Here is a 12,516-nt window from a genome sequence, read left to right as displayed (position 1 = left end):
TGGGTAGTATATTTTTTAAATTAATGTATATATATATATATATATATATATATATATATGTATATATACACAGGTGCCTCTGAAATATTGAAATATGCATTGAAATTGGGAGTATATTCTTCTCATCAAAGTATAAAACAAAGTTCTTATACCTTATGTCCAGAAATATATATTTTTTTGATCATTTTGAGTTTTTTACAACATATATTCAAATTTCAAGAATGGGTTTGAGATATTTTAAGAAAAAAAACTACTATAAAATTACTATAAAATGACAGAATATAACTTCTTAAACCATTTGAAATAATCATAATCTGTGGATTAAAACTGTGAAAATTATTTTTTAAATTACCAAGACAATTTCACCCTTAAATGTTTTCTAAATTTTCAAGGGTTGAAAATTTATTTTTTTAAATGAAGTTCACAAGCAATGTAGCTTGTGACACCATTAGAAGGCCCTTTGAATGATAAGTAATTTGGTACAAATAAAATAAAAAATGGTTCACTGGTATTGAAGTTATGATTAAAAATGTGTTTTTTTAGGTTATGTTGGGATACAGTATTACTGACCATTATTAGGTCTGAAATCATCTGTTCTTGTTAAAAATATGGATTTTAGGTTTTTCCAGCATTGAAAAACATACCAGTAAACACAGCATTATAACATCAGTTAAACATACAAAAAACCAATAATAAGGATTGTACTTATTGGCAAGAAAATTGCTAAATAACCAGAGATCAATAACCACACATTACACCAGACAACTTAAAGAATAGATGTGGTCAAGGAGTGTAGCCACAACATAGAAATGAACAAAAAATTACATGTGTTTGAATTAATTTGCATGCTACTGTATATTTTAAATACAAATAACAGTTAATTAGTGTTAACTAACTTTTATAATAAAATATAGATATTTTAAAGAAATTATCTGTAAACTCTTATATTGTTAATTAATTGTTTCAAGCTTCAACATACCACATCTTATTCTTCAAAAGAACATCTTCAGTAAATCAATATTATTCACTAAAAATTATTTACAATCAATTTAATTTCATTAGAAGCTGGGTAACATAAATTACATTATAGGTTGCAGCAAAATCAAATATAGGTGTAAACATCTACTACCAGATATAAAAAAGAGTGTAAATTAAAATAATGAATGAATATAACAAAGAAAAGTTAATACTTCCATTTAAACTGAACTATTGATTTGAATTTACTGGTTAAAAAAAGTATGGTAAAATGAATACATTAAAAATAATTTAATAATTAAAGTGTTGGAAGTGTGTGATTATTATTTTGATCATACCATGAATTTAGAGAACAACAAGAAGTATACATTGTATATGTTTAAGTTATAAAAAATTTGATTTATAAAAATGTAAACCCACCATTTCAACTACTTCAACTTCTGCTTCTATTCGTAGATGATATAAGAATGTTTTTAGATCTTTCTTCATCTGGATAGAGTTGTCTTCCATTTGTGCAACGGTAAAAATTCTCAAACGGCAATTCTTCCATGTTCTATGTTGTTTCAGTAAGAATGGAAGTAACATCAACAACCCACCATCATGTACAATCCACCATATATCTATATTTCCACTGATCTGTAATCAAAGACATTAATAAATCCATGAGTTTTACTTATTATAATATACCAGTTATAGACAAATTGACTTCCTGAAGAATGCTCACTATGGTAAATAAAAAACTTCACAAATCTTTCTCAAAAACATTTGTACATTATTATAAGAAGACATCAATTCTACTGAATCTGATTAAATAAAAATTTATGTATGACTGGTTTCTTATTTTAGTGTGAGAATTTTTATACCTCCTGAGAGTATAAGTATGAATAGTTCTCATGGAGTTTGAATATTGCACTGAGAATCAAAGATCTGCAGGAGATAAAAGCAGACTATTCACAACTTACACTAGATGTAGGTTGTTTTTCTTTTCACTTCAAAGCGTGCTTTTACTCCTCATAAAAAAATTACAACCAAAATATATGAGGATGCTATTAGGTGTTTCTGATAGGAAGAGTATAGTGCAAAAGAAAAATGCCAAATCCCATTTCTCCAACCCCAGAAAAAAAGAAAAAAGGTGTGTAAAAAATTAAATTTATCACTAAACACTATTTGTGCACTTTATTAAATAGAATGATGATGTTATACTCATAGACAGCAAGAGTCACTATGAGATGAGTATCATAACTTTATTTATATTAGTTTGGTAGAAAATAAATTATTATATTTATATAATGCTTTCTAATATAATGTGTTAAACCAGTATTCCAGCACGTCTATTTCAATTTTCCCATACAAAGTGCAGCACAACATACATTTTATAGAATTTATATAATTTTATAAAACATCAGGCCCATTTACAATGACCAGTTACAAAATTCAAACTTTACCTTATACAGCATTGAGCAAATAATGATGAATTTTCTACTGAAATAATCACATTATGCTGTCTTTTGAAAAAAGTTATAGCTTAAATGAAGTAATATTGGTTATGCAAAAATACTGACAGCACTTGACAAGCTATGTTTATTATTTTTTAATTTGTCTGTAATAACCAAATACATTTTTTAAATACATTTTTCTCAAGTCTATTTGCTTAGTAAACAAGGAGTGTATTCATACCAATTCAAGACCTTAATGCATTTAGCATACAAATTATCATGACTTGAAGACTTTTTGTCTTGACAGATGGAAGGCAAATTTATAAAATAATCATATTTTTATAAATCATATATATGTCTGTGTATAAATATTGTTGAACATTTTATTATAAGTATCAGTTTTTTATATGATAAAATTATGCAAATTAATGAATTCACATAAGCAGAAAAATTTAATTTAGATATTCTTACCTTAATGATACATTTCAGAAGTATCTCTATCATCAGATCAATCATAAAACAAATTATAATATTAAAATTACATAAAATAGTACAGTTACTACATAAAAGTTTAAAACAGCATGTAGCTCTTCATTTTGGATGAAATTTTACATTTATTTTACTTTAGTTTCATTAATTTCTTCTTTCTATTTTACTAACATTAATGTTTTGGACTTAGTTTTTTAAATTTTATATGCAAAATAATATAGATTTATATTATTATACTACCTTTTCTTAAACCATAAATTCATTGTGGAGGCTCTTGTGAGTTTTACAATATTATATACCAGAGAGTTTTATAAAAGAACTCCTCAGTTTCAAATATTATTAAACATCATTATATTTAAAGTATTACTTACATGAGTATACATAGTGTGTCATGAAGTTCTCCAGGGACTTTCATGACCTATTCTACTCGTGAAAACGATTGAAAAAAATCTATAATCATATGTCCTAAAATGCTTTGTTTGTGAGTTATGGTTAGTGAAAGATTTCACTTGGATTTCAGTTCTAAGAATTAGATTTCAGAATCTAACGCATTTAATTTTTGTGTATGGGGATGGATGAAAAATACTGTGTACAAAACAAAAATACATTCTTGCGAGGGATTAATTGTCTGCATTACGTATGTGGCTGAGAAACTTAAGGGCAATCCTAAAGAACTAAAAAGAGTAAGTAAAGCAGTACAAAAGCATGCCAAGAAATGTGTTGAAAATGGTGGGCTCATTTTTGAACATTTATTATTAACTGGTATGTATAATGCATTTTGATCTAGTGTACTGTTTGTAAATAAAATTCAGATTTTTCTACCTTATCTTTGTTTTATTCAACTTATCTAAAACCATTTTGTTCAGAATTAAATTCTCTTCAAGTTTTGTTGAAAAGCTTTATGTGTTTATTACCCACTTAATGAAGTTATTGTACATCAAATATAAAAAACAAGATTTTTTCCCTGCAATTTACTGGTTTTCATCCCAAATTTATCAAACACTACTGCAAATACAATTCTGGGACATATTTTATTAGATTTTTCAAGTCCAAAAACACAAGAAATCACTAATTCTGCCCCTTAATTAACATCCAAATAATTTCAGTATGACCACACTTTACTGGGGTAGCTGAAATCCGAGCAAAAGCTTTCACCAGCCGTAACTCAGGTGTTACGATGCTACTGCCACAACAATCCTCTCTCGTAGGAGGTTGATGTCACAGATTTTCTCTGAATAAAAAATCCTCTCTCATAGCAAAGTTTTTCCATTGCCCCCAAAAAAGAAATCTAGTGGGGTCATGTCAGGACTTAATGGTGGTCATGCGATCAGCCCTCCTCTTCCAATTAACCTCTTTTGAAACTAAATGTTTAATGCAACATGGGCATGCTTGCTGTAATGCGGCAGAGTGCCATCTAACTATAGACAATTAATTAATTTTTCTTGTTCAATATCATCAATCTGTGGAAAGACATAAAGTTCAAGCATATCAAAGAAAATATTTCCATTAATTGTGCTTTCTACAAAAATAAACAGGCCCACAATACGATCATTCATCAGTATGTACCTAACATTGACTTTGGGAGAGTCACGCTAATGTTCAATAATTTCATGTAGTGGCTCTGATCCTCAAATCCTGCAATTATGTCGACTTACTGATCCACTAATGTGGAATGTCGCCTCATTTAAAAACATGACACTTTTCAGATAGTCTTTAGTTTTATCAATTTTGTTAAGCATTAAAGCTCCAAATTCTAATCTTTTCATTTTGTGATTGGGTTTGATTTTATATAAAAGTTGAATTTGTACACACATAGCCTAAGAGACATAGTCTAAGTCTCTTACGTACTACTTGATTTAGGTATTCCTAACTGTAAAATGTGCCTTAACTTTTTCAGGCTACATGTACAAGATACTTGGATTTATTCCACATTCTGTTCAGGTGTGGAACTGATCAAACTACTGGAGTATTGTTTTATTCGTAGGTGCAGTACCGCCATATGCAAGTTAATAATTACACTGAACTGTGATAGCCAATCTTTTTTCTAAAAACCAAATCACGTACTGAGTTTTCTGCTGTGGTGTCATCATGACCGAGAGTGAGACTGTTGATCAGATATTTGGTGAAGATCACACAGTGGTCGCAATTGTGAAAAATATTTGCAATGAAAAACTTAATAAATAATGAACATAAATATAAAAACTGGATCCTTTAAACTGATTCTATTATTTCATTATTATTTTTTAGAACCGAGGAATTCTTTTATAAACACCACTTATTTAATAAAAAATTTTAATTAAATTTTTTTTCTCATAAATTCACTCAGGCAGGATTCAATCATTTGTTAATGTGTCCGCCTTCTTTTAGTATATTATACAGTTTTATTTTAAAAATTGTGACTGAAAAGTGGGGAAGAAATAAATTTACAGCGAAGTAGAAGTAAAAATTGTGAAACACTGGGCAATTGTGTGACAAAAAGGCAAATAAATGCTCTTTATGTTGTTTTAGAAATGGTGTTTATTATTGAAAAAATTCTGAAATAACTACCTTGTGATTTAACCATTTATATTGTCCTTCCCAAGTCTTTATTGGTTGTGATTTGTTGATTTGTGACAGGTGGATTTACCTTTTTTTTTTAAAAAAAATTAAAGGTACTTTTTCATTTCTACTGGTTCAAAATCAATGAACACTTAAAAAAAGATAGATGTTGAAACCGCAAGATAATCTGATATGATGAATTCAAAAGACTTATCTATTGCTTATATAATTATATTTTGCAATATTAAAGTACTATCTACACTAAAATTATGAACTATATAAAAATATTTAGGAGTAGTAATTGTTTATAAATGAGCTTATAAGATAAGAAAAAATTACCATTAATGTTGCAATTGAAATGCCAACCATTAAGAATCTTTAAAACAAATTATATATAAATAAAAATAAATATCCTTTATCACCTTTTCAGTAGAATCGGGGAAGAAATTAATCCCTTTTGGTACAAGCAATGCCATTCGTGCAGCTGAAATAACTCTCAGGGTATGAAGGAATATATGCCAAGTTCTATCTTCTTCTGACTGCCGCCATCCGTACGGCCAACCCAAGATTACAGTGTTTGGTTTCATACCACCTAATCCAGTAGTTTGAACTCTGAAAATAAAATCTTTATAAAATAACTAAAACACATTATTACATATTACAAATACCACATAAAGTCAGCAGCTAATTAAGCCACATCTCATTATACTTATTAGTTACGATTACAATACTAATAATGCTTATTACATTTTAAAAAACTTACTTTTCTATTATTGAGTTAGTTTTGAGTAGAAGATGACTACTCATTCTTTAAATCTGTTGAAAAATCTACAGTATGAACTTGGGTCTATAAAATATTTATGTTACACCATACTCATTACTCACCATACTTCTGATTTTTCTCACACTATGAGTCATATATTAATACTAGCTCTCTGTCGCAGATTTGCCCATGCTATATGGTTACATGCGTTTCCCATACGGTCAATCTTTTTATTTAAGGTTTTAGTTAAGTAACCAGAGGCAGGTGTAGCCAGTCACACATATAGTAATGGTGGTGGTAGACGTACTGATTGAGCCACACCCAAACCTCGAGTGTTACATGAGCATTAAAATGACTTTACATTTATGACGGTTAGCTGTACGATCTTCAAAAAGGTCTAAATATCACATGTATGACCATGTATTTCAATGTAAAACTTTCTGCTCTTTTCATTGGTGGGGTCAAAAATAGGTCATTCCATTTGGAAAAATCATGTTAATCTTGAAATAAGGTCAAGGTCAAGTTCAAGATCAAATACAAGGTCACTGTGAGGTGTCCCCCTCCAATCTGAGTAACTTTTGTTTAGGTAATTTTTTTGTATTGTGTGTAGTTTACGAGAAAATCGCCTGGGGCAATTAATAAAATGAAATACCAGTACATAATACACATTTGATTTTTTAAATAATTATCATCAGTAGGTAGCATGAGAAAAGTACACACATGCACGCAACACACTCGTATATATATGTATATATGTAATATATATATATTTATTTATATATGAGCTCATTTGTGTACTTTTTTCATGCTACACACTGACTATAATTGTTTAACAATCCAAATGAACATTTTGATTTAGATTTTAAGTAAACTGTCTTTACAACATAATCTTATTTTCTAATCTATTTTAATAACCGCTTATTGAAGCTCTTTGTTCTAACTGTATAACAGTTCAATTTAATCAATATAATTTAAAAAAAAAATTAAATCATTACACAGCATAACAATGGTTTTAAATTTTAATATAATCAACCTTACTACAGAGTAGTACGGTCTCTGTCTTTCATTCTTAGGATTCAAAGTTTGAATCTTCATCATACATGGAATGTTTTACAGGTTACTAATCTTTTTACTATATTTCTTATGGTAAATTGATACTAGGAGAATTTGATACCAACTTATTACACTGTCAACTGACTGTAAAATTCCTACAAAATTCCTTCTTTCAAACCCACAAATACTGGTAAGAATATTAAAAAGAAAGTTACTTGAAGTACCTTGTTATTTGCTTATTAATACATTTTATAATCAGTTTAATATATTACATTAATGTTAGAGCAGTTAAGGCCATATCTATTGCATGACAAATTTAGTGTTTCATAACAAATTTCATAATATTTACACAATGACCACTTTTTAATACAATTCTTCGTCAAAATACAGCAAATATAAATACTATGCTAATTAGCAATGATATCTGTACAAAAAAAAAGTTTTCTGATAGTAATAAAAGATTTGTTAGTTTTATATAAAATGCTTCTTTTTATTTGATTGATTCATGGAGTCAATCTTGTAAACTGGAATAATAAATAAAATAAACAAACATCTATAAACAAAATTCTTTCAACAGTTGAAGTTGAAAAATCATTTAAGATTGTAATATAGATATTGGAAGATGAGATACAGAAATTAAAAATAATGAAATGAAACTGAGTAAATGACTTTAATCCAAAAACTGTAAAAATAAACTTAACAGTTTAACAGGCCTGAAAAAATAATCAACAAAAAAATCATTAAAAATATCTGGCTTTAAGACATATTTTCTTGAAAATGTAAAATTATAATAAAGGACTTTTTAAATAAAAGGATTTAAAAAAATAAATTTATATCTTACAAATGACTGATGCCTTCTGAAATATCACGTGATACAAGGACATCTGTAAATCCTTTAACTTTCTCTTCTTCCATTGTTTTTTGAAGGCTCTGTTTTGCAGCCATTGCTTCTCCTGAAGCTCTGGTATAATCTCCACCAATTACTGATACACATACTGTCAAACCTTTACCTAAATAAAACAAATATCAAAACCTATCAAATTATATTTTTAGTTAGCCATGATATAATAAAATTAATTACAAATCCATTGATTGAAAAGTCTGTACACTGGGTTGCAATGTGATTTTCATAAGGAGCTAAATAAGTTAATTGTGTAAATTAAAGAAATTCCTGCTAACCTCACTTTCTATTTCTCAGGTAGTCTGCTATTACAATTTTTTCTCTTTCTAATTACATAGGTTATTATGGTGCCCTAAGGACAGGCTGGAGTGTGAAATATTTAATACTTTGGAAATATATATGTGATCTAAACGTCTCCTTAGAAATTGAAAAAAAAAAAGTAATAGAATGAGTATAAGAAATGTAAATGATTTTTGTTATTTGTACTGTAGTAATATTCAAATAAATTATGAAGTAATCACAATTATACATGATTCAATAACATAAATCAACCGACAGTCACACAAAATTATCAATATCTTCAGAAAAGAATGTTTACTAAACAACAAAAAATATACAAGATCAATTAACAGAACAAATGTTGACAAACAATCCAGGAATATACAAATAAGAATGTTGTAATAGTATTAAATAAATATAACAATGCACATATTAGATACACATTTGTGTAATATTAAGTATACGGGGACTATACAAAACACAATAAAGTAAAATTTTGTCACCTCAAAGAAAAAGGATACATCTACAATCATGTTAAAAATGTTCAAATTTTATGCACAGCACATAAAAAGCAGGATCTCAACAAATATTAAATAAACAAAACACAACATAAATTGAATATATTTCTCGGGCACTATTAAAAACAGTGCTATCTGGTGCTTCATGAAGAAGAACTTTATAATAATTAACTGTAACAGGCTTTTGGAAGAAAAAGTTTCTTATTCTGAAAGTATCATTAATTATTTAATCACTTTAAATTGATATTCATATTCATTTAAGTATCTACATTTACATAAAATCTTTCTTTGAATTTTTCTCTTAGTTCTTCTTAAATTTCATATAAACTGTCTTAACACCTTTGCTGCTGGCTACGCACAAGTGCACGGTCTATGTTAGTATGCACTACGCTCAATATGTTTAGGTGTATGATTACATTCTATCTGTTCTTATTATTGGTGGGGTCAGCATATTGCTGGTTGTGTTACTACTTTGCAGACATTTATAGTTTCTTATTATGCTTAACAATTCCAGTTATCTGAAAGAACGTGTTATTTTATTTGTGCAATTTTCAACTTATGACAATTAAAGAGATTTAATTGTCATAAAAGAGATTTTATGACAAAGAGATTTTTATGTTATCAAAGAGATTTTTCGGTACTTTTTTATAAATTAATATAATAGAAGATATTTTTAATTAAAATTAATTTCATATTTTTAACAAATTTTAAGAAGTTATTAAAAGAAATATAAAAGTGATGTAATACATTAAAAACGCCTTCACAGGAAGGTTTTTAAAACCTATAGAAATTCTATATTTTTATTTTAATAGAGACATAGAAATGTTTAAAAAAAGTTAGATTTTTGTTTTTATTAGAATTAAACAATTACAATTAAGTAAGTGACAGTTAAGTAAGTTACTTAAGTAAGTGACAATATAGTAATGGATCTACTAAAAAAAAAAATCTTTGTATGAAACACTAACCTGCCTTCAGTTGAGAAGCAAAAGTAAAAAGTTTACGATATTTTGGAATAAAATCTGATGTCAATTTTGCTAGAAGTAAGATCTGTGGACGCCAATTCTTTGTATGAGGTGGACCTTCTTCCAAACGCAATAAACTGTAGCGAGCTGCTGATAATGCAAGACCCCGAATACCATCTCCCCATTCCTTTTCTGCCCTGTAAAAATTGTTAGATGTTTTACAAATGTGTTTGTACTTGGCAGTCTAATAGAATATTAAAACAGAAGCAATCTGAAATTTCAGAACAATATTTTAAATTATAATGCTGTGATCAAGAGTGATTTAATAGGAAATAAATAAAATTGGGAATCTCAAACAAATTGAGTCTTTTTTTATATATTTTTCATCACTTTTGTACAAGTAAGAAGTATTAATTTTTAAAAAAAAAAAAAAAATATTCATTTTGTAAATTTACAGAAATGCTTTTCCAGATTTTTTCAGAGGCTATTTGCTGTTTCATTGTTGTTTAAGTATTCTAATAAAGAAATCCATGTCATTAAAAGTTTGTATAATGGAATTGCAAATATAAACTGGGATATAAAAGTTAATTCCTGTTTAGTCTAAACATTTACTCACCATACCAATTTATTAACTTCCTTTCAGCAAATAGGCTAACACCCAATTTTGATTGTTTATGAGAGGTGAATTATGGACATACAGTCTAGGTTAATGGATTTTTAATGTAATCATAAGAATAAACTTTATTGAAATATTAATTGTTAATTATTGGGAAAAAAATTTGGGAAGTACTACATAAAAATTTTGATCTCAAACCATTAATATAAAATTTTTCTAAAAACATTTTTTAAATCACTGTATTAATTCAATACTAGGGTATTTTTAAATTAAATGCTGCAGTTATACCATAAATACTTGATGATTTTGGAACAAAATGTAAAATCCTATTTCTCTTAACACGTGTACAAAGTTTTTTTATTAAGAAATAAAAGAATGTAATTTTAAGTTTTATTTTTTAAGATCATCACACTGCTGCTTTCTAGTCTGAAAATTTTTCATTACTTACACCAATACATATATTTAGGGATAGCTTCTTTCTCATTTTTTACCATCTGTTTTATCCATGTTTCTGATATTATTGGCAAAAATTTTTACTCTCAAGTAACTCTAGATAAATTGCATGCAATAAATCACATGTACTTAAATGTGGAGAAGAAGCAAGCCATATATGGAACATCTCTGAAACAGGACATGGCATGGCCTGGGATTATTACCCTTGGCTTATCCATTGGTACCTGTGTTGTATGAGCACTGGCTCTATCCTGCTGAAAGATCATTATGTATGATGAAAATAATTTTATACTATAGATAATTATATAATCAAATACAATTATTATCATATATATATAAATAATATGAAACATATACCTCTAAACCCAGTAAATAGATAAGTTAAATTCAATATATTAATTTCCAAGAATTGATTTTCACAGTATCAAAAAAATTGTTAAAAGAATTATAATATAATTATAGAATTCAATACCAACTGAAGATCTGGGTTGCTGTGAAAATCCATTCTTGTAAATTAATACAGTAAGTTTAACTTACCTAATTACATTGTTTTGGTGGTTTATATTTTGTATAATCTAAATTTTATTAACACAGTAGTCATTATGTTAATATATATATATTATTAACATAAACCATCTAGTGCAGAATATTTAATATCTTTGTTTAATATGCAGTTTAATAAACAAAATCATTCATGAATGAGGATGCAGGATCCCACAAAAGCACTATCATGATAAAATTAAGGTAAGATAAGTCTTATCTCAGTATTATGTACTGGGTGGTTTATGTTAATAAAATAAAAAATATAATTTAATGGTACAAAGGAGTAATATGAATTTTAAAAAGATTAATTTCAATAAAATAATATATGAATATGTATATACATATATGATTAACTATAAGATAATGGAATTCTAGTAACAGAAAATCACGAAGCAGTTCAATGTAGAAGTTTGTTGTTGTTACTGAATTTGCAACATCATTACTGTTTCTGACGTAGTCCTTACTTCTTCTATGAGGGGTGTCCTTCCCCTCATATTATATAAGGCTTATAATTTTACAGTAATTTTATATAAATTTTTCAGTAAATAATATTCTTCAGATACTGAGCTTTAAATCATTTGTCAAAAGTGAGAATTTTTCAAGGAAATTTTAATTAAAAACAAAGAAAAAAGTTATTATTACTTACCCTCTGTATTCAATATATTTATAAATGCAACCAGCCATTCCCATAGCAAGTAGAGCATAGTACCAGCTGGACATGAACATAACAGCAACACAAAGAGACAATCCTAGGAAGGATAATGACCTAAAAAGAAAAAAAATGAAGTAGATATAATTATAATCACTTTTTTTCTATTACTGTTATTAATCTTTTTTATTTATTTTATTAAAAGAAAGGATTAATTAAAATAAAGCAATTCTTAACAATTGTGAAGGATTTGTAATTTAAAAATGAAAAATACAAATATTTAAAAACAGATGGTTAGTTATTATGTAAAAAGTTGTCAGTAAGTTGTTCACCACGGCCAA

At 27.5% G+C, this 12,516-nt stretch overlaps 1 protein-coding gene across 3 annotated transcripts in view; it reads right to left on the bottom strand.

Annotated features, from left to right (window-relative positions):
* Positions 1-12,516, bottom strand: part of kcc (solute carrier family 12 member kcc) — a 352,144-nt gene that overhangs the window by 40,479 nt on the left and 299,149 nt on the right. For all 3 annotated transcript variants that reach the window (XM_075359404.1, XM_075359405.1, XM_075359406.1), the window contains exons 11-15: positions 12,173-12,292; positions 9,918-10,111; positions 8,096-8,264; positions 5,861-6,050; positions 1,396-1,611 (exon numbers count right to left, since the gene is read on the bottom strand). In XM_075359404.1, the coding sequence (XP_075215519.1) occupies positions 1,396-1,611; positions 5,861-6,050; positions 8,096-8,264; positions 9,918-10,111; positions 12,173-12,292 (889 nt within the window). The remainder of the gene's footprint in view (positions 1-1,395; positions 1,612-5,860; positions 6,051-8,095; positions 8,265-9,917; positions 10,112-12,172; positions 12,293-12,516) is intronic.

Source organism: Lycorma delicatula, chromosome 3 (genome assembly GCF_047948215.1).
Source record: "Lycorma delicatula isolate Av1 chromosome 3, ASM4794821v1, whole genome shotgun sequence".
Classification (NCBI taxonomy): domain Eukaryota; kingdom Metazoa; phylum Arthropoda; class Insecta; order Hemiptera; family Fulgoridae; genus Lycorma; species Lycorma delicatula.
The sequence above is the reverse complement of the archived record's forward strand: the minus strand, read 5'-3'. Positions and strand labels throughout refer to the sequence as shown.